Below are 27,979 nucleotides of genomic sequence, written 5' to 3'. Positions count from 1 at the left end.
GTTCTTAGATGATCGGAACATTAGATGAACTGATAGCCACATGGGTTGATGAGATCAATCGGTATGTGTGTTGGTGACTTCACTGGAATGTCTAGTACTCACCACGGCCGAGCGCGATTGTGTTCATCGGAGAGTCCGATGTCCACTGGAGCCGCACGCCAATGAGAAAAACGAGCCAATGAGATTGACTCAGTTTCAGCATAATTTGATTACGCCGTTGTTGACGAGAAAATCGAACACACCGGCCTGGGAGATCTGCTTAGCTCCTGTGCATGTCCAAATATTGACGAGATGCGAGCGTGCCAGTCAATTTGATCCTGCAACTGACAAGATATGCAAATAGTAGATCAAAACAGCCGATCGGCTGATAAGCCGATGGAGTAGTTCCAGCCGATGCTGATAATAGCCGATGCCGATACCGGCCGATAGCGATAGGGTTTAAGCAAGATGCTGATAATAGCCGATGCCTATACCGGCCGATAGCGATAGGGTTTAAGCAATCGGCTATATGTCCAATGTAGATAATGATATAAAGTCAATCGGCTGATGATGATGTAATAAAATAATAATATAATCCAGTATAAACCAATCTTTGTTGTCATCGGCTAAATCCTACTTATATGTATATGCAATCCTTATGAGCCGATGCAACGTCCATATAACTCACCGGCTGAAACCCCGATGAAACCCTTATTGGCAGTCAAAGGCAGGCTAGAGATTATGGTTCTAAGCACGACTTAGTAGATCAAACTTAACTGATGCAGCACTAAGTATGAAAAGAAACACAATATCTAGACAATCAAGCCGTCGACTGAATTTTCAGGGTGGTAGATGTCTAAGCTAATCTAATCTAGCAACGCGATTTAGCCGATACCGGCAGAAACCCTAAAACGAGAAGCAGCTGATAGAGCTAAATTGATATGCTAAGACTAGATTAACAGAGACATATAATAAATAGGTAGGCAAATATATCATCCAAACCAGAGCAATCCAAGAGGTCGAATGTACTGATGCAGCCTTGAACGACGCTGATGTAGATGAGACAATTGCCTGGGCCGATAAAACATTGGACTTACCCCTTTGCCGGAGATCGAACACCGATGCAGCCCCGCGTCAAGTGCCAAGTCCCGCCGGACGATAAAATAAAGTAGAAAAGGTAAAAGGTGGCGATGCGCCGAATTGTATTGATCGTGAAGATAAATTACATAGACCCCGTGTGTACATATTTATACCCATGGGTTGATACAAGTCCTTGTCGGACAAGAAAGAAACTTTCCTAAAGATAAAAGGAAAAGATAAAGTCCTTATAGGACACTAAACACACTTTCCTAAAGATAAAAGGAAACTAACAAACTTTCCTAATTAATAGATAACTTTCCATGCCGCATTCTCTTTGAACTCGGTCTCTTCTGGATAAGCTTCCTTTAGTAGATCAATTTCCTTAACCGAATACAGCAAGAATTCGACAACTGACGACTTGGCAACTCTCATCGGCTAATCTCAGGACTTCGAAGCCGATGCTGACTCTAAGCCGATGATTACTCCGGGCTTACTAAATTTCACTGTTAACAGCCGTTAAGGTTTTCACATGGCGAATCGTAGATGAGATCTATGTACCCCGTGTGCGTTGCCCCTTGGATTTCGCTTGGGGTTTTATATCAATGAATAGAATCTGATTCTATGTCTAGCATATGATGTTTATCTATCTTACTTTATTGCTGTTGTATATTTGATATGACATGGTAGGATAGATTCCTCAGAAAAATTAAGTTTAATTTATGCTCTTCCAATAATTGCACCTATTACGGTTGTGATCATAAGTGATGGGTTTGCCATAGCAAAGTGTCACTTTTTATCATGATAAAATAGGATAGATGTCGGACATCTATATGCGGAGATTATTGGTTTACTTGACAAGGTTATCAAAACGGTTTTGGACCTTGGGGCATAGGTTGGGTTGGACATGAAGATGTCACCCCAACAGCACAAGAGTCACATATGATGTGATTAGCAAGGTGTTGCTTACCTATTTTGATAGTTGTCTAGCTGTGATGCCAAAGCTCACTAGACACTAATAAAATGAGGATCTTGACTCACTATGTTGTTAGAGGGAATTCTGTTTCACAATACATAGTGGGAGTATCTTTTGGTAAATTGTTTAATGAAAGGTTAAATGTAGACATATATATTTCTATTGTAGATCATGGTAGCTTCTGCAACATCCAATTTTAACTTGTGGTTTATTCTTAAGAAAGAGAAGTTGAATAGAACAAACTTCATGGATTGGTATCGCAACCTGAGAATTGTTCTTAGGCAAGAGCACAAAGAGTTTGTGCTTGCACAACCTTTTCCAGCTGACTTGCCCAACAATGCTCCTGCTGCTCAACGTAGGGAGCATGAAAAGCGGTGCAATGATTATTTTGATATAAGCTATCTCATGCTTGCTACTATGTCCCCTGAGCTTCAAAGGCAATATGAGGCATTGGATTCTCATACGATAATCACGGGACTACGTAACATGTTTGAAGACCAAGCAAGAACTGAGAGGTTTAATACCTCAAAGTCCTTGTTTGCGTGCAGGCTTGCAGAAGGTAATCTAGTGAGCCCACATGTGATCAAAATGATTGGTTACACCGAGAGTCTGGAAAAGCTTGGTTTTCCCCTTAGCCGAGAGTTGGCTACTGATTTGATTCTCCAGTCGCTCCCTCCCAGCTTTGAGCCGTTCATATTGAATTTCAACATGGACAACATGAACAGGACCTTGGCCAAATTGCATGGGATGCTAAATACAGCCGAGGAAAGCATTAAGAAAAACTCCAACCATTTAATAGTTATGCATAAGCGCAAGCCCAACAACAAGAAGAGTGGTCAAAAGAGAAAGCTAAACTCTGATGAGATTACGAGTACTAGCAACTCTAAACCAAAGTTCAAAAGACAGGGCCCGCTAAGGATGCAGAGTGTTTCTTTTGCAAGGAGACAGGTCTTTGGAAGATTGTTCCACCTCAGGTATTAATGTTATAGAAATTAATCTTGCTACTTCCTCTACTGATTCTTGGGTATTTGATACCGGGTCAGTTGCTCACATATGCAAATCGTTGTAGGGGCTGAAAAGAAGTAGAAGTTTAGCAAGAAGCGAAGTGGACATTCGCGTGGGCAATGGAGCAAGAGTTGCTGCTGTTGCGGTCGGCACTATGCCATTATCTTTACCGTCAGGATTAGTTTTGGAGTTAAATAATTGTTATTGCATTCCAGCTTTGTGTAAGAACGTTATCTCTGCTTCCTGTTTGCAAGCATAGGGTTATGGTTTAGATCTGTGGACAATGGTTATTCAGTCTATTATAATGACATTTTCTATTTCTATGCACCCATGATAAATAGCTTATACATTGTGAATCTTGATAGATGTTCAGTCTATAACATTAATGCGAAAAGGCAACGTCCCAATGATTTGAATCCCACTTTTATTTGGCATTGTCGCTTGGGTCATATAAATGAGAAACGCATGGAGAAGCTTCATAGAGGTGGACTTCTACACTCTTTTGATTTTGAATCATTTGAGACATGCGAATCTTGTTTACTTGGCAAAATGACGAAGGCACCTTTCACGGGTCAAAGTGAAAGGGCAAGTGAACTATTGGCACGTATATACTGATATATGTGGACCAATGAGCTCAACTGCTAGAGGTGGTTTTGGGTACTTTATTACCTTTACCAATGACTTTAGTAGATATGGTTGTGTCTACTTAATGAGGCATAAGTCTGAATCCTTTGAAAAGTTCAAGGAATTTCAGAATGAGGTACAAAATCATTTGGCAAGACAATCAAGTATCTACGATCTGATTGTGGTGGAGAATACTTGAGCCTTGAATTTGGCAATCATCTAAAAAAGTGTGGAATTATTCCACAACTCACTCCGCCAGGAACGCCTCAGTGGAATGGGGTGTCTGAACAGAGGAATCGTACATTGTTGGACATGGTGAGATCAATGATGAGCCAAACTGATCTCCCGTTAAGTTTTTGGGGTTACGCTCTAGAGACAGCTGCGTTCACACTAAACAGGGTTCCATCAAAATCTGTGGATAAGACACCATATGAGATATGGACAGGGAAGCGTCCCAGATTGTCTTTCCTAAAGATTTGGGGCTGTGAGGCCTATGTAAAATGTTTGCAATCGGACAAACTCACACCTAAATCTGATAAATGCTTCTTTGTGGGGTATCACAAGGAAACGAAAGGATATTATTTTTATAATCGGGAAGAAGGCAAAGTGTTTGTCGCTCGACACGGTGTTTTCTTGGAAAAAGAGTTTATTTCAAGAAAGGATAGTGGGAGAATGGTGCGACTTGAAGAAATTCAGGAATCACCGGAAAATGCTTCAACATCCACACAACCACAACAAGTTGAGCAAGATGTTGTTCAACAGGTTGAATAAGTTGTTGCTGAACCAGTTGTGGAAGCACCGGCTTCACGAAGGTCCAAAAGGATACGGCGTACACCTGCGAGGTATGCGTTGTTAACTACAGGACGACGTGATATATTGTTGTTAGACAACGATGAACCTACTACCTATGAGGAAGCAATGGTGGAACCAGACTCTGAGAAATGGCTTGCAGCCATGAAATCCGAAATAGAATCCATGCATGTCAATCAAGTTTGGAACTTGGTTGAACCACCTGATGGTGTAAAAGCCATTGATTGCAAATGGGTCTTTAAGAAAAAGATAGATTTAGATGGAAATGTTCACATCTACAAGGCATGATTGGTGGCGAATGGTTTCAAACAAATTCAAGGTGTTGATTATGATGAAACTTTCTCACCAGTTGCCATGCTAAAATCTATTCGGATTGTTTTAGCGATTGCTGCCTATTTCGATTATGAGATATGGCAAATGGATGTCAAAACAGCTTTCCTCAATGGAAATCTCGATGAGGATGTGTACATGACACAACCCAAGGGATTTGTTGATCCACAATCAGCTAAAAGGATATGCAAGTTGCAGAAATCCATTTATGGGTTGAAGCAAGCATCTCGGAGTTGGAATATTCGTTTTGACGAGTAGTCAAGGCGTTGGGCTTTGTCAAAAACGAAGAAGAGCCTTGTGTATACACAAAGATTAGTGGGAGCGTACTGGTGTTTCTAATCCTATATGTAGATGACATATTGTTGATTGGGAATGATATTCCTATGCTTAAATCCGTTAAGTCATCGCTGAAAAATAGTTTTTCAATGAAGGACTTAGGGGGAGCAACATATATTCTGGGCATAAGGATCTATAGAGATAGATCAAAGAGGCTAATTGGATTAAGCCAGAGTACATACATTGACAAGTTGTTGAAGAGGTTCAACATGCAAGATTCTAAGAAAGGTTTCTTACCAATGTCACATGGCATTAATCTTGGCAAGAATCAGTGTCCTCAAGCGACTGATGAGCGAAACAAGATGAGTATGATTCCATATGCTTCGGCAATTGGATGCATCATGTATGCTATGCTATGTACACATCCAGATGTTTCATATACACTTAGTGCAACAAGCCGATACCAATCAGATCCAGGTGAGAGTCACTGGATAGCTGTAAAGAATATCCTGAAGTACTTGAGAAGAACAAAGGATATGTTCCTAGTCTATGGAGGACAGGAAGAGCTTGTTGTAAATGGTTACACTGACGCAAGCTTCCAAACCGACAAAGATGATTTTAGATCGCAGTCTGAATTTGTGTTCTGCCTGAATGGAGGCGCTGTGAGTTGGAAGAGTTCCAAGCAAGATACAGTCGCTGATTCTACAACAGAAGCCGAATACATTGCTGCTTCTGAAGCAGCAAAGAAGGCTGTTTGGATAAAGAAATTTGTTTCTCAACTGGGTGTGATGACTAGTGCTTCCAGCCCTATGGACCTCTGTTGTGATAATAGTGGTGCCATTGCGCAAGCCAAGGAGCCTAGATCGCATCAAAAGTCCAAACACATTTTACGGCGGTATCACCTCATTCGCGAGATAGTGGGTAGAGGGGATGTGAAGATATGCAAAATACATACGGATTTGAATGTTGCAGACCGTTGACAAAGCCACTCCCTTAGCCTAAGCATGAGGCACACACTAGGGCAATGGGTATAAGATACGTTCATGATTAACTCTAGTGCAAGTGGGAGACTGTTAGTGATATGCCCTAGAGGCAATCATAGAGATGATTGTATCACATACTATGTTTACATATTTATCTGACTTTGTTCCTTGAAATGGATAACTCATTATTGGTTAATGAATATGTGATTCTTTCATAAGACTCTTTATGTTGTTTGTTACTATTTCTAAAGGATCCCTGATCAAATAACATATGTGGAACAAATATGTTTAGATGATCAGCACATGTATTAATTGATGATCATGTCTCATAGATCATGGTATAGAGATACCAAGTTAATAATGTGGACACATGTTGGGGAACATGTTGTTGGATAGACCCAACATTAGACACTGCAAGAGCCATATGTGTTGTGTCATCAGTTATCTCATTTAGTGTTGGTATTGAATCCTTAGACCAGAGATTATCATGGTTCCCAACATATATAGTAGCTTACTTAGGGACTGCAAAACGCTAATCCGTAATTGGGTAGTTATAAAAGTAGTTTTCGGATATGCTGTGAAACTTGTATTGGGATATGAATAATAAGGATGAGATTTGCCCCTCCTATAGAGAGATATCTCTGGGCCCCTCGATGTCACTACAAGATAATTGAGCTATTGCCACCAATTTATTACAATGAAAAATGATTCGTGGCAATATATTGTACTATCGCAATAATAATTTTTCTGTGGCAAATAACTATATTTTTGTTGCAATGATTTACAATCGTTGTTTTATTCTGTATTTTTGTTGCAATAGGAAATGAGCTATCGCCACAAAAAACATTACTATTGCAAAAAACATGTTCTATCGCCACAATTTTAATTTATGTGGCAATTTGCATAGTACATGGTACTTTTCACTATTTTCTATTGCCACGATAAACAAATTCGTTGCAATAAAAAATTTATCATCTCATAATTTGACTTATGCTTTTAATTTGAACACAGATTAAGATAAATTTTGTATGAATTTTAGAGCTCTACAACTTAACTTTTTCATTTAAAATCTTTTAAATACTCAAATTCATGATTCAAATCTCAGATAGGCAGGCTCAGATATGCATTTTTAAACAAAATTGATGTGCAGGTGAGTTGGTAATGGAGAGCGCGCATGAGGGAGAGATCTTTGGTTCGAATCCTAGCCATGACAAGATATCAAATATCAAAAGAAAATAGTTAGGATGATAAATTAATATTGAAACATTTAATTTGGTACGTAGAACTAATGCCACACATGGAGTGGAGGCAATAGTTATCTATTTCAATGATGTGAAGTGTTGCAATATATTTTTTTTGCCACATCCATTTTATGGCAATATCAAAATTTGCTACAACTAAATAAAAATCGTTGCAATAATCTATTACCACGCTATTTATTACCACGGCTAGCAACGATTTTAAGATTGTGGCAACATGTACCTATTGCCACAATATTTGCATTGATGCTACGATTATTTTTATGGCGATAAATTATTTTTCTAGTAGTGCATGTTATAGATTATGGAAGTGTATGGCTATGCCAAAGGTGATTGAGGAGTCAATCACAAGTTATAAAATCTATTACAGGTTCGAGTGAATGATTGCACTATTAGAGGATGGCACATATCTAGCCTTGAGCTTAATCGATATCGTGAGGCAAAGGAGTTCATACAATTATACACTAGAGGTTCAGCCGATATGATCTTTATGTATGCCCGGTGTATCAATACGTTCTGGTAGGGACTGCTGTTGACACGTGGACCGAAAAGGAGTTTTCGGGTTACAACCGAGTGTACATGAACCTACATGGTCGCACACTTAATCAGCCGAAATAAGGGGATTGGATGGAGATCCAATATGAGCTTAATTCGGATAGGGATCCAAATAGTAGTCCTATGGACCTTGGAGGCCCGAGTGATGGATTCTATATATTCGTGAGGGGTGTGATCGGCGGATGGATTGCATCACGTGAGAAACCCTAGCCACCACTCCCTTCCCGAGCAAAACCCTAGCCGCGTGCGGGTGCTAGCACATCTGTGCGTGGCGTTCCGTCCCTGTACGTGTGGATACCGGTAGAGGCGCCGCTGGTTTGGGGTGCTAATCGGCGTGGGAGTACGGTGAGGAGAACGCACGAGGAGGAGAAGGTCGAGCCAGTGCGATCGACTACTTCCTCTACATCGACGCGCGCTACTTCGCGAGAGTTCCTTCGACTTCTTAGCGTCTTCTTCCGCGCGCATCGCGTCGAGTGGTAACGATCTATGATCTAATACTTGCATGGTTCTTGGTTTACGCGGTAGAAAAATTTTAATTTATGCTATCGTAGCCTACGCGTATCCCAACACGTACGGCGCGGAGGCGGAAACGGCGGCCTCAGCCTCCTCAAGGTGGCGGTTTCTTACCATGGTGCTATCGAGCTCACCGCTTCGTCGCCGACATCCACCCTGGTCATCCCCGAGCCGCCAACCCATCCTCATCCCTCCTCACCGAAAATATCACTATTTTTCCTTATAAATTTGGTTAGATTTAAAGCAGTTTGACTCTAACCAAAATTAAAACATCTTGTAACCTGAAACGGAGGGACTGAGGGAGTACAGTTTAGTGGTGAAGATTTATTGTATTTGGGATTAGGATGTCGATCAAACTTGAAGTAAAGTTGAAGGATGATAAGTGAACTTATTCCTTCGAATTTATTGACCCATTTGGTGATTCATCAAATACGAACATTATTCAGCCCATGTAGGATATACTCTGTGCCCTTCGTCGGCCCACTATAAATCTCTAGGCCTATAGCACAGCCCATAATAGACAATTTCCCAACCCATTTTAGTCCATGCGTACCCGATATATGAAATGTCTTTGCTTGCAAATTTTCCACTCCTCTACTAAAATGTTAGGCCCAACGGCAGCCACGTCGACGGATCAGGATCAGGTACAGTCACAACAGTGATTACTGAGACTAACTTCGGTAGTACCAACTGATCTCACCATCCAATAACCAAGGAACGATTAGGCACTACTACATAGATATTTTTCTGGACGAGACCCTTATTAGGCTGCAGATAGATAATAACGGACTGTGTCTGCAAAAATCGGTCTTTATTTTCGTATACAACTCATTAAGAGACCCGCATGCAAAAATCGATTTTCGCAGCCGGACCTCTTAAAGATCTGCGTGCAAAAATGAAACTATTTTTGCATACGATTCTCTTAAAAGGCCCACATGTAAAAATCGATTTTCACATGTGGGCCGTTAAGTGGTCCGCATGAAAAAATATCTCCTATTTTTTCTCCCCTCCTCCCTCTCCCTCCTTACCACTCCAATCATTTTCCACCCCTCTCCTCTCTCTCTCCCTCTCTAGATATTATTTCTTTCTCTCCTCTCCTCCCACTCTCCAGTCTCCTCTCCTCAATCTCACTCTCTCTCTATCTCTCTTTCTCTCCAAGTGGGTGGCGGCGGGCGGCTTGGCGATCTCGGGCGGCGCCGCCACCGCCATCCCCATCCCAACAAGGTGCCGTCGCCGCCGATGGCGACGATGACTAGGAGGCGGCTAAGGGCCCTCGCCCAGCCGATGGCTGGCGGCCTCGGGTGTGGCGTGCAGTAGCGAGCGCGGCCAGCCGGCCGACAGCGGGATTCCTCGAGCATGGCGGTCAGCGGAAGGCTTCCTCGGGCATGGTGGCCGACGGGGGGCTTCCTCAGGCACAACGGCCAACGACAGGCTTCCTCAGCGTGGATCCGGCGGCGGGCGGCAAGCGGCTGGTCTACCTTGGCGTGGATCCGGTGGCGGGCCATGAACGGCTAGGTGTCACGCCCAGAAATTCCCGAATAGAATTCCAAGCAGAATGTGCATTAAAATCCCCGTCCAGGACCGGCCGGGGTACACAAACGACAAAGTTGACATACAGATCCACGTCTTATAAACATCATAAAAGTCTTACATAAATGCAGCAGAAAATTAAAAGATAAATGGAGCTAAGCCTTGACTTGGACTGCAGCGGGAACACCACTCCACAGGCATCCTCGACGGCCCGGACGAAGCCTACTCCTCGGAGAAGCCACCATCTGACACGTACTCAAACTCTGGGGTTTGGGGGAAAATAGAGGAAGACTGAGTACAACCACCGTACTCAGCAAGTTATACCGGAATAGGGGGTATGATGCAGGATATAACCAAAGGATAGCTAGAGCGGTTCAGTTGCATAAAGCGAGCACTTAAAGGCAGTAGTTGAAAGCAGTAAAACAGTTGTAATAATTCATCAATATTAACCATCCACTGTTCAACGCTACCCCACGTTGCAACAGGCCCAACCATCCACCTGAACTAATCAATTCCATTAGACTAAGCTAGGGTACGACTAATCACGGTGAATCTGGTTGACCGCCCATAACCGCGGGCACGGCTATTCGAATAGTTTTACTCTGATCAGAGGTGTACAACTGTACCCACAAGACACAGCCCCACGACACGTTTCCGTGCGCCGACATGCCACCACGACATACCGGAAAGAGGCCGTGACAGGACCCTTCGCATAACCCCCTCTAGCCAAGCACACCACACCTCAGGTTTCACCCTCGTCCCCAGCGGGCAACGGGCAGTCCCCTCTCGTGCCTAGGTGAATCCGGAAGCGACAGAGGCCGTCGCAGGGCCCGCCGCAGGGCCCGCCCCGCTCCATCACACCCACCCTTGCCTGGATGCGTCAACTAGAGGAAAGCTACACTACAAGCCTAGCCGTTGCCAACGCTGGCTTGTGGTAAGTACGATAAGTTCTTCCAGGGCATCCCGTGAACCGGTCCTTTAAGTGCCATGGCCGCGACCATCGAAACCATGCACCCACAGCCCACCATTTAATATATTTTAATTAACCAACACCGGAGCGGTGGCATTAACCAACATCATTACTAGAATCTGATATCTATGCATTAATGTAATTCCCCCATTGTGTGCTAGTTGAACTAAGCATGGCTAAGCAATCCCTAGTCCAATATCTAGTCATGTTATATCCCAAGCTAACAAAGGAGCATGGTACAAAAATAGTATGGGTGTACAGTAGATAAACATTCCATAGTAACATTATAAAGCAATGCAGTATTTGAGGGAAAACGATAGAGCATTTGCAATATAGGATCAACATGTTCAAGTGACAAGCATGACTTGCCTTGCTCTGCTGCTAGAGGAACCTTGGCGACTATTTCAAAGTACACCGGAGCGTTGGGAGAGCCGGAATCTAAGCGACATACAAAGCAAACAATACAAACAGGCCATAAGACTACTGAAACAGAGAACAAAACCATTTTTAATGGATTCTATGCATTTTTCTTGATTTACTGAGACTTGAATGGGCTTAAACGGAGCTCGGATGAATTAGATATGAATTTTAGAAGATTCACTGTTTTATTACTATAAACAGAAAAATCCTTAATTGAATAATTGCGCAATAAATAAAATCCTGGAGAGAGAGGGGGCGGCGCCGACATGCGGGCCCCACATGGCAGTGACTCGGGTGGCGGTCTGTGGTGGACCGGGTCCACGGACCGGGGAAGGAGGCGGCTCACCACGTGGCGCTGACGTGGCACCGACGTGGCGCACACGTGGCAGCCACGCGGGCGGCCGAACCGATGGCGGCGGGAGCGCGCGGCCGGCACGCACGGGCGGCTCAAGCCAACCCGGCGGCCATGGCGCACGGCGGCGCTACCGCGGGGCGGCGGCAGCAAACGGCGGCGACCAACGGCGAGCGGTGGCGGCGCGACCCCGAGCGGCAAGGGGCGGCAGCGCTAGGAGGGGAGGGGAAGGACGACAGGGTTCTCACCGAGGATTCGGCCGGCACGTAGTGGCGACGGCGAACGGCCGCGAGGAATGACCGGGAGGCGACGACGAACGGCGGATGGTCTCTGGAACCACCTAGCGGACATGATAGAAGGTGTTAGAGAGAGAGAGAGGAGGAGGATGGAAGAGGACGAGGACGCCGGCCGAAGGCGGCGGCCATGGCGGTGCTCACCGGCGCACGATGCGGAGTGGGTTCCGGCGGCGGTTTTCGACGGAGGAGAGGTGGACGGGACGGCCTGCACGACGGCGAACGCAAAGGCGTCGACGGCATGGCTCGGCACGGGGGCTAGCGGTGGCTAGCTGCGGCCGGAGCGGTGGCAGCGGCGGCGGAGCGGAGGGCGACGACGCTAGGGTGGTGGAGGGCACGGGAGCGGGTGCTTGCAAAACGAAATACAGAGAGGATGAGACGGGGGCGCTTTATATAGACCCGGTCGATCGTGGCCGGGATGGCCGCGATTTCGCCGGCGGAGTGGGGAGAGGTGGGGAGGAGAGAGAGGCGGGATTCAAAAATTGAATCCCGGCCGTCTCGAGCGCGGGCGCGGGCGGGAGAGAGAGGGAGTGGGCGCAGGGAACGCGGGGGAAGGCAGCGACGTGGGCGACGTGGCCCGGGAGGCGCAGGAGCGAGCGGGCAGCGGTTGCGGGAGGCGGCGCCGGCTGGAGGTGGGAGACGGGCCCGACAGGTGGGCCCCACCTATCGGCGACCCGAAGGGAGGAGGTAGGAGGTGGCCGGCTGCTGGGCCTTGGCCTTCGGCCAGCCCAGCGGGGAGGGGAGGGGAAGAGAATGGGCCGGCGGCCCATTCGAAAAGGAAAAGGAGGGAAAAGAAAAATAAAACGAAGGAAATGAATTTCTAGGGATTAAATATTGCTTGTGCTCATTTTTAATTGATTAAAATTATTTCTAGAGCTCTAAAACTTCCACTAAAAATCTTGTTAGCACATTTCGACATGTAGAACTCAAGAAAAATTCCACATGCCAATTCCGATTATTATTAGTATTAATTTATTAGGGTTTCGCTCTTGCTTTTACACCGGTATTTTCTTGAGGCCATTTATAAATTCAATTTAGGCTTGGGAAAAGAACTTCAGGGTGTGACAAACCTACCCCCCTAAACGGAATCTCGGCCCCGAGATTCGGAAGAGCTGGCGAAGAGGTGCGGATGGACAGCCTTTAACTCATCTTCCCTTTCCCAGGTTGCTTCTTCCTTTGAGTGGTGGCCCCACTGAACCCTGCAGAACCTGGTGACCTTGTTTCTAGTCCTCCTTTCAGTGGTCTCAAGGATGCGAACTAGCTTCTCCATATAAGTCAGATCTTCTTGGATGTCAATGTGCTCCGAATCGGCTTGTTCTTCGGGTACCCTCAAACACTTCTTTAACTGGGACACATGGAACACGTCATGGATACCGATCATGTTGGATGGAAGTTCTAGCTGATAGGCAACTTCTCCTCTTCGTTCCAAGATTTTGTATGGTCCCACGAAGCATGGTGCCAACTTGCCTTTCGTCTGGAAACGGTGTACTCCCTGGAGCGGAGTGACATGAAGGTACACATAATCCCCGGCTTCAAAAGTGAGCTCACTTCGGCGGTTGTCTGCGTAGCTTTTCTGTCGAGACTGTGCAATTCTCAGCCTCTCTCTGACGGTTCTGACTTTCTCCTCTGCTTCCGTTAGCACTTCTGTTCCGAACAGTTGACGTTCGCCTGTTTGATCCCAGAAGAGAGGTGTGCGGCACTTCCGGCCATACAACGCTTCGAACGGTGCCATTTGTAGACTGGCCTGATAGCTGTTGTTGTAAGAGAATTCAGCATAAGGCAGACTTTTATCCCAAGCTCCGCCAAAATCGAGCGCACAGGCTCGCAACATATCCTCCAAGATCTGATTGACCCTCTCGGTTTGGCCATCTGTCTACGGATGGTAAGCTGTGCTAAAATTCAAACGGGTACCCAATTCTTCTTGCAACTTCTGCCAAATTTTGAGGTGAACTGACTCCCTCGATCAGATACTATCTTTTTGGGTACTCCATGCAAACACATGATTCTTGAGAGATAGAGTTCTGCCAACCTTTTGCCTATATAAGTAGTATGCACTGGAATGAAATGAGCAACTTTGGTAAGTCGATCCACGACTACCCAGATTGAATCATGGCCTGATGATGTCCTGGGCAGGCCTGTTATGAAATCCATTCCAATCTCTTCCCATTTCCATTCCGGGATTTGAAGAGGTTGTAACAATCCTGCGGGCCTTTGGTGTTCTGGCTTAACTCGCTGACAAACATCGCAGAGTGCGACGAATTCAACGATTTCTCTTCTCATACTGGCCTACCAAAATTTCTCTTTGAGATCCTGGTACATCTTGGTACTGCCTGGATGAATGGAGTACTGAGTCTGATGAGCCTCGGTGAGTATCAGATCTTTCAGCTCTTTGTCATCAGGTACACACAATCTTTCTCCCAGCCAGATTGTGCCATGTTCATCCTCAAGGAAATCCTGGGCTTTTCCGACCCTCATATTCTTTTTCAGTTCAGCTATCTCAGAATCATTTACTTGAGCTGCTCTGACTTGATCCATGAGCGTAGGCTGTGCCTCTAGGGTAGCCACATACCTGTGTTCCACGATTCCCAAGTTGAGATGTTCAAGCTCCTGTTGCAATTACTTACACATGCCTTCGGTGCACAAAGCATTGCAGTAGCTCTTCCTGCTTAATGCATCTGCCACCACATTGGCTTTGCCCGGATGGTAGTGAATGCTCATGTCATAATCTTTGATTAACTCCAACCATCTTCGCTGTCGGAGATTCAGGTCAGGTTGGGTGAAGATATATTTCAAACTCTTGTGGTCCGTATAGACTTCGCAGCGGTTGCCAATCAGATAGTGCCTCCAGATTTTCAAAGCGTGAACCACCGCTGCCAATTCCAGGTCATGTGTTGGATAGTTTCCTTCATGTGGACACAACTGCCGCGAGGCATAAGCGACCACTCTGCCCTCTTGCATTAGAACACATCCAAGCCCGTGACGGGACGCGTCGCAATAGACTTGGAAGTCTTTCGTCTGATCGGGCAGAATCAGAACTGGAGCAGACACTAATTTCTTCTTGAGCTCCTCAAAACTCTTGTCACACTCGGCTGTCCACTTGAATTTCTCGTCTTTCTTAAGAAACTGAGTCATAGGTCTAGCAATTCTGGAGAAATTTTCAATGAACCGACGGTAATAATCCGCAAGTCCAAGGAAACTCCGAATCTGTGACACTATCTTAGGTGGGGTCCACATGGTAATTGACTCCACATTCGATGGATCGACTGCCACGCCCTGAGCTATAATGACGTGACCCAGGAATTTGACCTCTGATAACCAAAAGTCGCATTTGCTGAACTTGGCATAAAGCTGGTGCTCCTGCAACTTCTCGAGTACCAGACGAAGATGTTGCTCATGCTCTTCTTCCGACTTGGAATAGATTAGAATGTCATCAATGAATACCACAACAAACTTGTCCAGAAATTCCATGAACACTTTGTTCATCAGGTTCATGAAGAATGCAGGTGCATTGGTAAGTCCAAAAGACATAACCGTGCACTCATACAACCCATACCGAGTGGTGAAGACGCCTTGGGAATATCCTCTTCCCGAATCCTCAACTGGTGATAGCCTGATCGCATGTCTATTTTAGAAAACACCTTGGCTCCTTTCAGCTGATCAAACAGATCATCAATCCGCGACAAAGGGTATTTGTTCTTGATGGTGACCTCATTGAGTGCGCGATAATCGACGCACATTCTCTTCGTCTTGTCCTTCTTCTCCACAAAAATGACCGGAGCACCCCAAGGTGAAGTACTTGGTCGAATGTACCCTTTCTGCAGCTGCTCATCAACCTGCTTCTTGACCTCTGCTAGCTCGTTGGCTGCCATTATGTACGGTCTCTTGTAAATTGGAGCAGTACCCGGTGCCAAATCAATCTGGAATTCGATCTCCCTCTTGGGTGGCATGGTAGTAAGGTCCTCAGGGAACACCTCTGGATACTCGCAGACTATGGGGATATCTTCCAATTTCCTCAAACTCTTCTCCTCGGTGACCACCGGATTTTCCACCTCAATCTGATTTAAGGAGATTCCCTGCTTCAATGCAACTGGTGACTTGTACACCACCGTTTCCCCTTTCTCATTAGTCAAGGTGACCGTGCGATTCGCACAATCAATGACACCCTTGAACTTGGTCAGCCAATCCATCCCAAGAATGACATCTAGGTCTTTGGATTCGAGAAGGATGAGGTTGGCTGGAAATGGTGATCTTTGGATTTCTATTGTTATAGAAGGACTGAATTGAACCGAGGTGGAGCTATTCCCGGGGGTATGAACCCGCATTGATGTACTAAGTTCTTCTCTTATTAACCCATGTACCCCAACAAACTTCTTTGAAATGAATGAATGCGTTGCACCAGAATCGAAAAGTATTGTTGCAGGGATTGAGTTAACAGGAAACGTACGCAGTACGACCTCTAGTGCTGCTTGCGCCTCTTCTGCGGACGCATGGTTAACCCGAGCCTGGACAAACTTGGGTCCAGCGCGCCTGGGCTTCGGGCACTTGTCGGTTAAGTGACCGGATTCACCACAATTGAAGCAGGCTCCTGGCTTGCCTCCGGTGTCCTTCTTTGGTGGAACGGGTGCAGTTTGCTGAACTAGCGCTATTGGCGGGCGTGGGGCTGCGCCGCGGTTGTGCTGACCTTGGCCATGATGGCTGCCACTGCTGCCGGGGTGGAAGTTGCTTGGGTTGTAAGGGCGATGCTGTCGAACAATCATGGTGGTAGGCCCACCCTGCTGTCCGGGAGTGAAGCGAGGTCGCTGGTGACTTCCTTGGTTGGACCGGAACTGAGCTGCCTTCCTCTTCCTGTCCATTTTGTTACGCTGATCCTCCTGGCGGATTGCCTTGTCTACCAGCTTCTCGAAGTCAGCGTAATCCCCGGAGATCAACTAGTTGGTCAGCTCGTCATCCAGGCCTGCTAGGAACTTCTCCTGTTTCTCTACGTCAGTGCGGACATCCTCCGGTGCATATCACGCTAGGCGATTGAACTCATGCAGGTACTCAGTTACTGTCCTGTTGCCCTGGTGGAGTGCTCGGAATTCTCTCTTCTTTTGTGCCACGACCCCGTCTGGCACCTGCGCCTTCCTGAAGCTGCGACAGAACTCCGCCCAAGTGACTTCTGTGCCTGGCGGGCGGGTAGCCATGTGATTGTCCAAGCTGACGCGGGACCCTGGAGCTGGTGTGTGGTGAAGGCAACCTTCTCCTGATCATTGCACTGCAGAAGATTGAGCTTCTTCTCTATGGCATGGAGCCAGTCATTTGCCTCCATGGGGTTGGTGGTGTTAGAGAAGGTGGGTGGCCTGACGCGTAGAAACTCCGGCAGCTTGGATTGAGGGGGAGGGGGACCAAACTGCTGCTGCTGCTACTCGGCTTGCTGCTGCATCCTCTAGTGCATCTGCTGGAGCTGCTGCTGCATCTGCTGCATCATGGCCGCCATCATCTGAGTCTGATGGGCCATCACTTGTGCAAGAGTCGGGTTCTCAGGGAGCGGTGGCGGACCATTGCCAGAGGCGCTGTTGGGATATCCACCGTCGGTACGTTCTTCGCTGTTGCTGCCCTCACCTACTGCACGGCTGCCATTCCTGGTGTTGACCATCTGAAGGAAGTGCAGACGGAGGGGGTGGAAAAGAAGAAAAACAGATGCTCAGGAACTAAGCTTTATTATATAGGAATTTAAACTGCAATTGTCCTTATCTGAATTAAAACACTTAAAACAGCAAACAAATCCTTATTAAGACAGCCACATCATAGGCACATGATGTCGACCGTCGACTGATCCACAAGCGAACAAACCTAAACACACAAACTAACAGGCAATTACTAAGCAGTCGATAAACTAAGGGAAAACAAGCCTAATGCTCGGAACGGCTCCTGCGGTCGGTGGAGTCAAAGGCGTCCTCCTGCTCATCGCTAGGTCCCTCTGAGCGGCTCCTGGAGTCTGGCAGATACGTCTCGCCGCTGCCCGGCTCTGAGCCACTAGAACTGCTGCTGCTATGGTCACGGCTGCCACTGGGAGTAGCAGGCAACCAACCTCCGTTGCCACTGGCTGGACCCCTGGCGGCTGACGCTGGAGCGAAGGAGAGAGTGGACGCGGGAGCTGACACTAGAACGGGAGCTGGGACTGGAGCTGGAGTTGCGGGCGCTACAGGAACTGCGGGAGGTACTGGAGGAGCTGCGGGAGGAGGTGGGTTCCTGGGCGCAAGCTGAATGCGCACGGGTGCAGTCGTTGACTTGCGAGGCGTGGTACGGATCCAGACTCCTCCTGGCGCTGGGAGACCCTTCAATTGAGCGTTCTCCTTCTTCAGGTGTGCTATCTCATCCTTCAGAGCTATGATCCTCACAAGCTTCCCATCATTCAAGGCCTTGGATGCCTTGTGCAGGTCAGAGTGCATCCTGTCCATTCCCCTCATCACGGCTCACATGTGGCTGAAGGTGGTGTCGTTCTCGCCGGCCGTCGGGCAAAAGGTGCTGACGTCGTCGCCACTTGCTCGGCGAGGGTGGAAGCGGTACGCTGTGTTGCAAAAGATGTAGCTGTGGCGATCACGAAGCCTGGCCATCATCAGGTATGCTGCCTCCTGACAGGCGTGATCTGCGGTGCCCCCAGAGGCCTCAACCACCATGTTAGCAAGGCAGGTGCCCACAAAGCCATGAACCTCCAGACGAATACGGTGGGGAAGCTCGCCACTGAGCGGCGGAACGGTCGGGTACTCCGGCACGTTGGGGTAGCCCACCACCAGGGTCATGCGAGCCAACTCTGCCACAAAATCATCCATGCCTTCTCCGCGGTGGTTGGGTGGGTGGTCGGCCATCTAGAGAAGGCAAAGAAGTAGGATCAATGCACGCTCAAATCCAATTTAAATAAAGCAGTAAAGGACTCAAATAAAATGAACGAATGAGAGTGGAATTTTGTGCATAGATCATTTTTGCATGAGAGCGAATAAATAAGACGGACTTACATAGCGATAAAATAATGAGAAATTAGATACATACTAATAATAACAATAAGAGCATAAATAACTTGCAACCCATATTCCTGAGTTAGGACCTAATGCATTCCACCCATCAAATCCCGACTGACTGTCAAATCAACCTCAAATAATTTTACTAAAACCCTAGACTGACCTGATTTGATAAATCTCACTTAAACGAGCGACCAAGATTTTTCCCTTGAACCACAGAAACAAATCCTAATTTTCCCGGAACAAATCCAATTGCAAAGAACATATGCAATGAAAAGGATTCAGAGGGCTCTTAGGTTTTCCATTTGGCTTGTCCTACGGTCAAGGTCGGCTTTGAAACCAACTTGTCACGCCTAGAAATTCCCGAATAGAATTCCAAGCATAATGTGCATTAAAATCCCCATCCAGGACCGGCCAGGGTACACAAACGACAAAGTTGACATACAGATCCACATCTTACAAACATCATAAAAGTCTTACTTAAATGCAGCGGAAAATTAAAAGATAAATGGAGCTAAGCCTTGACTTGGACTGCAGCGGGAACACCACTCCACAGGCATCCTCGACGGCCCGGACGAAGCCTACTCCTCGGAGAAGCCACCATCTGACACGTACTCAAACTCTAGGGTTTGCGGGCCCCACATGGCAGTGACTCGGGTAGCGGTCTGTGGTGGACCGGGTCCACGGACCGGGGAAGGAGGCGGCGCACCACGTAGCGCTGACGTGGCGCCGACGTGGCGAACACGTGGCAGCCACGCGGGCGGCCGAACCGATGGCGGCGGGAGCGCGCGGCCGGCACGCACGGGCGGCTCAAGCCGACCCGGCGGCCATGGCGCACGGCGGCGCTACCGCGGGGCGGCGGCGGCAAACGGCGGCGACCAACAGCGAGCGGCGGCGCGACCCCGAGCGGCAAGGGGCGGCGGCGCTAGGAGGGGAGGGGAAGGACGACGGGGTTCTCACCGAGGATTCGGTCGGCACGGAGGGGCGACGGCGAACGGCAGCGAGGAATGACCGGGAGGCGACGACGAACGGCGGACGGTCTCCGGAACCACCTAGCGGACATGATAAAAGGGGTTAGAGAGAGAGAGGAGGAAGATGGAAGAGGGCGAGGACGCCGGCCGAAGGCGGCGGCCATGGCGGTGCTCACTGGCGCACGATGCGGAGTGGGTTCCGGCGGTGGTTTTCGACGGAGGAGAGGTGGACGGGACGGCCTGCACGACGGCGAACGCAACGGCATCGACGGCACGGCTCGGCATGGCGGCTAGCAGCGGCCGGAGCGGTGGCGGCAGCGGCGGAGAGGAGGGCGACGGTGCTAGAGCAGTGGAGGGCACGGGAACGGGTGGTTGCAAAACGAAAAAGAGAGAGGAGGAGACGGGGGCGCTTTATATAGACCCGCGGGGGTTGATCGTGGCCGGGATGGCCGCGATTTCGCCGGCGGAGTGGGGCGAGGTGAGAGGAGAGAGAGGCGGGATTCAAAAGCTGAATCCCGGCCGTCTCGAGCGCGGGCGCGGGCGGGAGAGAGAGGGAGTGGGCGCGGGGAACGCGGGGGAAGGCGGCGACGTGGCCCGGGAGGCGCGGGAGCGAGCGGGCGGTGGTTGCGGGAGGTGGCGCCGGCTGGAGGTGGGAGACGGGCCCGACAGGTGGGCCCCACCTGTCGGCGACCCGAAGGGTGGAGGGAGGAGGCGGCCGGCTGCTGGGCCTTGGCCTTCGGCCGGCCCAGCAGGGAGGGGGAGGGGAAGAGAATGGGCCGGCGGCCCATTCGAAAAGGAAAAGGAGGGAAAAGAAAAAGAAAAAGAAGGAAATGAATTTCCAGGGATTAAATATTGCTTGTGCTCATTTTTAATTGATTAAAATTATTTCTAGAGCTCTGAAAATTCCACTAAAAATCGTGTTAGCACATTTCGACATGTAGAACTCAAGAAAAATTCCACATGCCAATTCCGATTATTATTTACATTAATTTATTAGGGTTTCGCTCTTGCTTTTACACCGGTATTTTCTTGAGGCCATTTATAAATTCAATTTAGGCTTGGGAAAAGAACTTCAGGGTGCGACACTAGGCTACTTCAGCGTGGATCCGGTGGCGGTGGCCCATCCCTGTGCAGATTCAGCACTAGGGGGCCCTCCCTCGCTTGGATCTGGCATCGGTGGCCTGTCCCCTTGCAGATCTGTCGCGGCGACGACAGAGGGTGGTGGGAGCGGCGGATCCAACATCGATGGCACGTGGTGGGGCCGGGAGTGGGGGCGCCGACAATGATGAGCGACGGATCCGGCGCGGAGGACGGCAGGCTCGGGCGGCGGCAGGGCCGTCCGGTGCGGATCCACCGACAAGAGATTTAGCCCTCACGTTGTCCCCTCTGATAGATCTGGAGTCGCCTCGTCCACATCTCCTTTGTTGCACCAGGCAAGGCTCGTCCCTGGGACCGACCATTAATTGTCTGGAGGGCAATAGGTGCGCAAACTTGTCCAAAGGTCAATGCCCCTGCCCCCTCCCACTGATCTCGCCGCCGGCCATTGTCTGTTGGACAGTGGGCGGGCGGACTTCTCCACTTTGAACAGCAGCACAACAACAACTCAACAAGTGACCCCGGTTGAATTTCTCTTAAATTTTCAAATCCATGTGTTGAATTTTGTAAATATTGATTATGTGATGTGTTGATCGATTTCGTGATCTGTTGATTATGTGAAATTTTTTTGTTCGATATCTGCTTCATTCTTCGGGTATTCCAATCATCAACTCAATTTCATCGAGCCATTTTTTCTGGGGCTCCTGGAGGGCCATCGGTGCCAGTTCTCACATCCGGCACCGATGAGTGCCACGTCAGTGCTGGCAACAAGTTGCTGGTTTCAGACCTGGAACTTTTGGCGATTTTAGAGCAGGCACCTTAGCATTTTATTCATAGTGTAAATCCAGAATTAATAAACATAAAATTGAACTCAGCTTATAGTCTTTATTTCAGTTTTTTTCGAGATTCAATAAATCATAATTATTGCCACATGGTTTTGTTGCGCACGCATGGTTCTATGACCCGGCGCGATGAATACTGAATTAACTGCATTATTCACCTTATCCCCCATCAGCCACTTGTGGATCGGATAAGGTCGTTCTCCAATTAATTAGAAGTTGTACGTAGCATCTCACATGCATGGGACGTCATACTATGGAATGTGTGCAACGCATGCGTCAATAGTCGTTGTCCTCCTCCTCTTTGGTCGTCGTCTCGTAGTCTGATCGTCTTAAAACCGGCCAGCCTGCAACGCCCGTGCGTTGATGCCACCTCAATTCCCCGTACGCCTTGCACGCGCTCGTGCATCACGAGTTGGCATGTGCCGTACAGCCGGTCCACCCTCTACCACTGTATGGCTGTAACTACACCTCCATTCCAGATTATTTGTCATTATAGGTTAGAAGAGAAAGACTATAATATCGTTAATAAAAATAATGTATATTTGGATGTGGGATAGTAGTCTGGGGTAGAATAGAAAAAAATTTGAATTGAAAGTGGTTGATGTGACAAGCAGTACTTCAAAGCGATAATTATTCTGAAACAACTTTTTAATGCTAGAAAGACGAGTATTATAGGACGGAGGTAGTACTCCATATGGCCCAACATAAATAGTACTTTTAAGAGTGAGAGGGAAAATTACCTATCTGCCCACTATTAAATGAGAGGTGAAGCGAGAGAGTAGTTTGAGAGTAATATATATTATGTAGAGAAATCTGAATAAGATGTATGATTGATTCAATAATTAATGTTATAAAATTGTACTTATTTTGAGATAAATTTAAATTCATAATTGTATTTATTTTGGGACGGAGGTTGTATCATCTCATTAGACATAGCTTATTTACCAACTCGCACCTCTAAGAGAAAAGAGTTTTACCAACTATACCAAGGACAAGCAGTCAGTAAATACATACAAATCGTTGGAAATCATAATTTAGGGGCACAAATATGAAACATACGGTCTGTCAGCAATTCCACCACCTGGCCTACTGGCCTGACAGATCATGTGTTGGTAATACATTTCATGAATCAGATCGTACAGTCAGAAATTCGACCAAAATGAATATGTAGAAAATCACTGAACTGTGTTTTTTAGCAATTTCCAAATAATGGAAAAGAATAAACAACATATAGGTGAGGAGCCAGAGAATTCTCCACTTCATTCTATATCGACGGGAAAAGTGTTTCTTACAAAACTCTTCCCAACAGTAATGTGCTATGTTGTGAGTAATATAGATCTTTCTTTTTTTGCTCACATCTAAATTAAACTAAACGGTTATTAAGAGCTTTGTTTATTAGACCATCCCCAACCCAGAAACTATTTAGTAGTTTACATATTTGCCATGTTATATAGGCACTATGTAAATAAACTATATATCCAATGGATGGTGTGTTCAAATTAAATTCTCATCCAATTATCTCTATTCTCTCTCCTTTTATCTACTTATTCTCTTGTTTTCAATATTGGTTCTTGTGTGATGATTTTTTTGCATGAAAAATGAATTATGTAGAGACACTATGAAACCTTTTATCGACACTATGAAAAATGATTTCTTCATCTTTTTACATCTCTCCTCATTAACTCTCTTGTCACATCAGATTTTTTCTTATGTGGCAATATATTTAATGCTATGGATACTAGATGATATAGATGGTTGGGGCCAGGATGGCTTTAGAGTTTTTAAACACATGCATAGCTCCAATGACAGTGCAGTTGTAATTGCAAGCTATAAGTTGGCCAAATTATTAACGCAAAATGTATTCTGTAGCGCCGGAAGTTCCCAATTTTAATTTTATATAGCACATAAAGGTGTAATAACATTCAAAGTTACGTCCATCGCCTTACTCATCTTTCCGCTAAATGTGACCATAATGCCCATGTCTTTCTCCAATCTCCCATCTTACAAACTGAGATGCATCGCACCCGTTTTGAATAGGCCACAGCTTCATCGGCCTTTGTGACGGCGCCGATGAGGACACCTCCGTGTGTTCCTGGTCTTCCATCTTCAAGCTCCTCACAGCTTTGCAGCTGCTTGTTAGTGCACTCCGGCTCATTCGCCTCCTATATATGTGCCATGCGGCGTCATCGATCAGCTTCCCAACGTCCCGTTTCCTCTTAATTGGGACATGCGATATCCTCGATACCGTATGTCTATCCTCGTTACCACCACACCTGTTAGCAAATTAAGGGCCTGTTTGGTTGGAGGTACTAAAACTTTTAGTCCTTTCAATTTAGTCCCTTTTAGTTCTTAAAGTCCCAAACAGGAGGGACTAAAAAGGACTTAAAGTGTATTAGTCCATTAGTCCCTATGGGAGAAGCTTATTGGGACTAAGGCTGTGTTCTTAGGTGAGGGTTACGATACGAAAAACGGAGCATGGATTAATACGTGATTAATTAATTATTAGCTTAAAAACTTTAAAATGAATTAATATGATTTTTAAAGCAATTTTCTATAGAAAATTTTTGCAAAACACGCACTGTTTAGCAATTTGAAAAGCGTGTGCGCGGTAAACGAGAGAGTGAGGTTGGGAACTTGGACTTTAGAACGCAGCCTAAAGTAGCTCCTTTCCACCTGCTGCCCCCACGCATGGACACGGTGCATCTCTCTTTGCATGATTTTAGAGGTAACATGGTCATTGTACAGTGCAATTAATAATCTTTAGTCCCTATATCCAAACAGCTATGAACTAAAGTGTGTAGTCATAGTAAAAATGGATCCAAACACCCCCTACCCTACGTACGCATGGCTCTGTGGCCCCGTGATGAATAGTTTAGCAAGCTAGCTAGCTCGCTCATTAACTGATTCTATTATTATGACCGTATCCATCTCCTATTTGTACTGGATCGGATGAGGAGGTCGGTCTCTCATCAAGACTTGATGGATGGTAACTAGTAATGGTAGCTCACATGCATATATGGGAGAGACCGGAGAACTATGGAATGCGCACGCATGCATGAGTACGTCAATAGTCTTCGTCGTCGTCGAGCTTCCTCTCATCTTAAACCCGGCCAGCCTGCAAGGTAGTGATGAACAAGGTAGTGATGAACTGTTTACTGCTCCCTCCGCCTTAAAATAACTCAATCTAGAATGGATCAGATATTTTAGGACAACGGATCTGAAAAAGGCTTTTCCAGATTCGTTGTCCTAGACAAGATGTTATATCCTAGATTGATTTATTTTGAGACGAAGGGAGTAAACTCCGTACGTCATACACTCGTGCTTCACGTGTGGCGCACAGCTGGTCACCGTAACTCCGTAAGTACAGTTGCTAGTTAAATCAGCCAGTACTCTCATTGGGCCTTATTTACCAACGGACGCCACTAGGAGAAAAGAGTATCAATTAATAGGACAAGCAATCAGGAAATACCAACAAATTAAAGCTATCCGTTGGAGATCATAATTTAGGGAGCATATTGTTTGTCAGCAACCACCTGACCAGGAATATCATGTGTCAGTAATACCGATATATTAAAAAATAATTAATAAGCTGTAACTGATAAATAATTTTCTAATCTAAACCATTATGATTATTATAGCTCAGACCATATTTGATTTTTTTTTTTGGATTATTGAGGCAGATTATTTTTTATCAATGCAAAACATTAATATTTTGAGAAATAAACTTCATAGATAGCATAGAATAAGTGCTCTAAATAATATGGTTGACGAATTTTTTTTTTAGAATTCGTATTTTAGTGAAGCAAAATAATTTTCGCTGAAAAGAACTAGTTTCAGATTTTATCTCGACTCTCGTTAGCACGCTTTTCAAATTATGGTACGTTTCGTGTAAAAACTTTCTATATAGAAGTTGTTTTTAAAATATCAAATATATTCATTTGTAAAGTTTGTAATAATTAAAACTTAATTAATCATGTGTTAATAACTTTCTCGTTTTACGTCAACTTAATCTTCATCCTCATATTAGTTTCAAACACCATCAATCATCTTAATATGATGCTGGGAGAGGCAAAGCGTAGGAATCGAATGTGCAAGACCGGACAAAGCATCCAGTAAGTGGGAATACAGTACTGTCCATCAGCATCCGCAGCCTTAAGGCCCATAGTTGGATATGAATTGCCAAAAAAAGAAATTGCTAGATTACCGTCGACAGATAACAGGGAAGAAAACTTTTAATTTTTTGGTCATCGGATATAGACATCAAGATTCATGCTATCAGCATAAGGCATGAATGCGTCGTTTGTACTGGTGGTTTTCTAACAATCACCTACCACTTGCGTAATAGTTATATTGTAAATGTATAGTAATTACAATGCAATTATACTATATTTATATTATACTTATATATATAATTTTTTTCTAAAAAAATTCAATGTTATATAGGTACTCTCATAGAGTGTAAGATACTGTTGGGAGAAAACTTTCGATTTTTGACCGTGGATATATATGCATCAAAATTTGTGGTATCAGTAGAGGAAAAGAGATCGTGTGATTTTATGAGTCTTGATAAAAGATAGTATGCCACGTCCGGAATTTCTATCCAAAATTCCAAACGCTTACATGTGTGTAACGCCCTCATCCAGGAACCAGCCGAGGCACACAATAACAAATTGATAATAGAGTGCTATCAAACATCTAATTAATATTCGCAAAACATTAAATTATTACATAGGTAGATAGTTCCTCTCAAAAGAATAAAATTGTACGCAGCGGAAAAATAAAAGACTAAGAAGCTATGGCGACTCCACTCCACAAGCATCTTGACCATAACACAGCCTAATCCTCCTGAGCATCACCTTTACTAAAATACTCCTCCTCTGATGAATGAATATTGCAAGATGAGCATATGACATACTCAACAAGCCACACAGTAAATATGCAAGTGTACAGGATAACAAAGGATGGCATAATATAGTTCATTTGCATAAACAGCATTTAATAAACATTTGAGAGAATAGTAAAACAGTTGTATAAGTTAAACAATATTAAATACACACTATACAACACACCCGTTGTTGCATAGTCCCAACCAAACCTGAACAACCAACCCCGGTAGTACAGATCAAACCTCCAAACCAGGAATTATCCATTCCAAACCAGGAGACAAATTAATTATCACATTATTATCATTAATGAGTACTGTGAAACTAATCACGAAAAATATTGTTCAACCCGTCCATGACCGCGGGCACGGCTATTCGAATAGTTTAACTCTGATCAGAGATGTACCACTGTACTCACAAGACATAGCTCTACAACATGTCACCATGCGCCTCAATACCACCACGGTATCTCGGAAAGGAACTGTGACAATACATCTCGCACAACATAACTCACCACAGCGCACCATTCCTGGATCATAATCACCCCCTCAACAACCTTAGGCATGGACTCCCCAACGACCCCCACGGACTTTTCACCTCTTCACAGTCAGGCACTCCATAATGAGCTATAATGTACAAAAGGTAAAGCCGTTGCCAACGCTGGCTTGTGGTTGGCACGATAAATGTTTCACAACAGTAGCTCATGAACCGGTCCTTAATTGTCATGAGCACGACCATCAAAACCACGTGCTCACAACCCACCATTAATCAAGTTTTTTAATTGGCAAATTAATAAATAACCAATCACGATTAACCATTGTGGGCTACCATTAAGAATATAACATTAAGTGATAGTGAAACATAATTACTCCCATTAATGAGCTATTGTTTCTAAGCATCTATTATAAGCATATAGCTGAACCAAACCAATATATAAGGTTCAAGCTAATCAAATTATAACCCATAGGAAAATAAAGTCATCTTCGGCCATAATTAATTGGGAAAGGCTCACCACTCGATGACATTCAAAAAATAATGCATTAGTTGAAATAAAACAATAACTTTAAACGGGTTCAACATGCTCAAATGGTTGTTTGGGATCTATGTGATTTGCCTTGAACTTCTTCAAATACTTCTGAACCTTCCTCAACGAAAACGCTCTCCTCCGGAACGTCGGAAACTAAAGCAATTTAACAAAATCAACAAAACAGTACAAAAACAAGCATAAACAGTACATG

General features: G+C 45.7%; 1 protein-coding gene across 1 annotated transcript; it reads right to left on the bottom strand.

Moving 5' to 3' along the window:
- Positions 1–17,843: 17,843 nt before the first annotated feature.
- LOC127766278 (uncharacterized) lies at positions 17,844–18,401 on the bottom strand. The gene has a single exon (XM_052291367.1). The coding sequence runs from the start codon at positions 18,399–18,401 to the stop codon at positions 17,844–17,846; it is 558 nt and encodes a 185-aa protein (XP_052147327.1).
- Positions 18,402–27,979: the final 9,578 nt, after the last annotated feature.

This window comes from Oryza glaberrima, chromosome 3, assembly GCF_000147395.1.
Source record: "Oryza glaberrima chromosome 3, OglaRS2, whole genome shotgun sequence".
In the NCBI taxonomy this organism is placed as follows: Eukaryota; Viridiplantae; Streptophyta; class Magnoliopsida; order Poales; family Poaceae; genus Oryza; species Oryza glaberrima.
Note: the sequence above shows the minus strand (reverse complement) of the source record. Positions and strands in the feature narration are given on the sequence as shown.

Coding starts and splice junctions, on each gene's coding strand:
- LOC127766278 (XM_052291367.1), bottom strand. CDS start 18,401: ATGAGGGGAATGGACAGGATGCACTCTGACCTGCACAAGGCATCCAAG.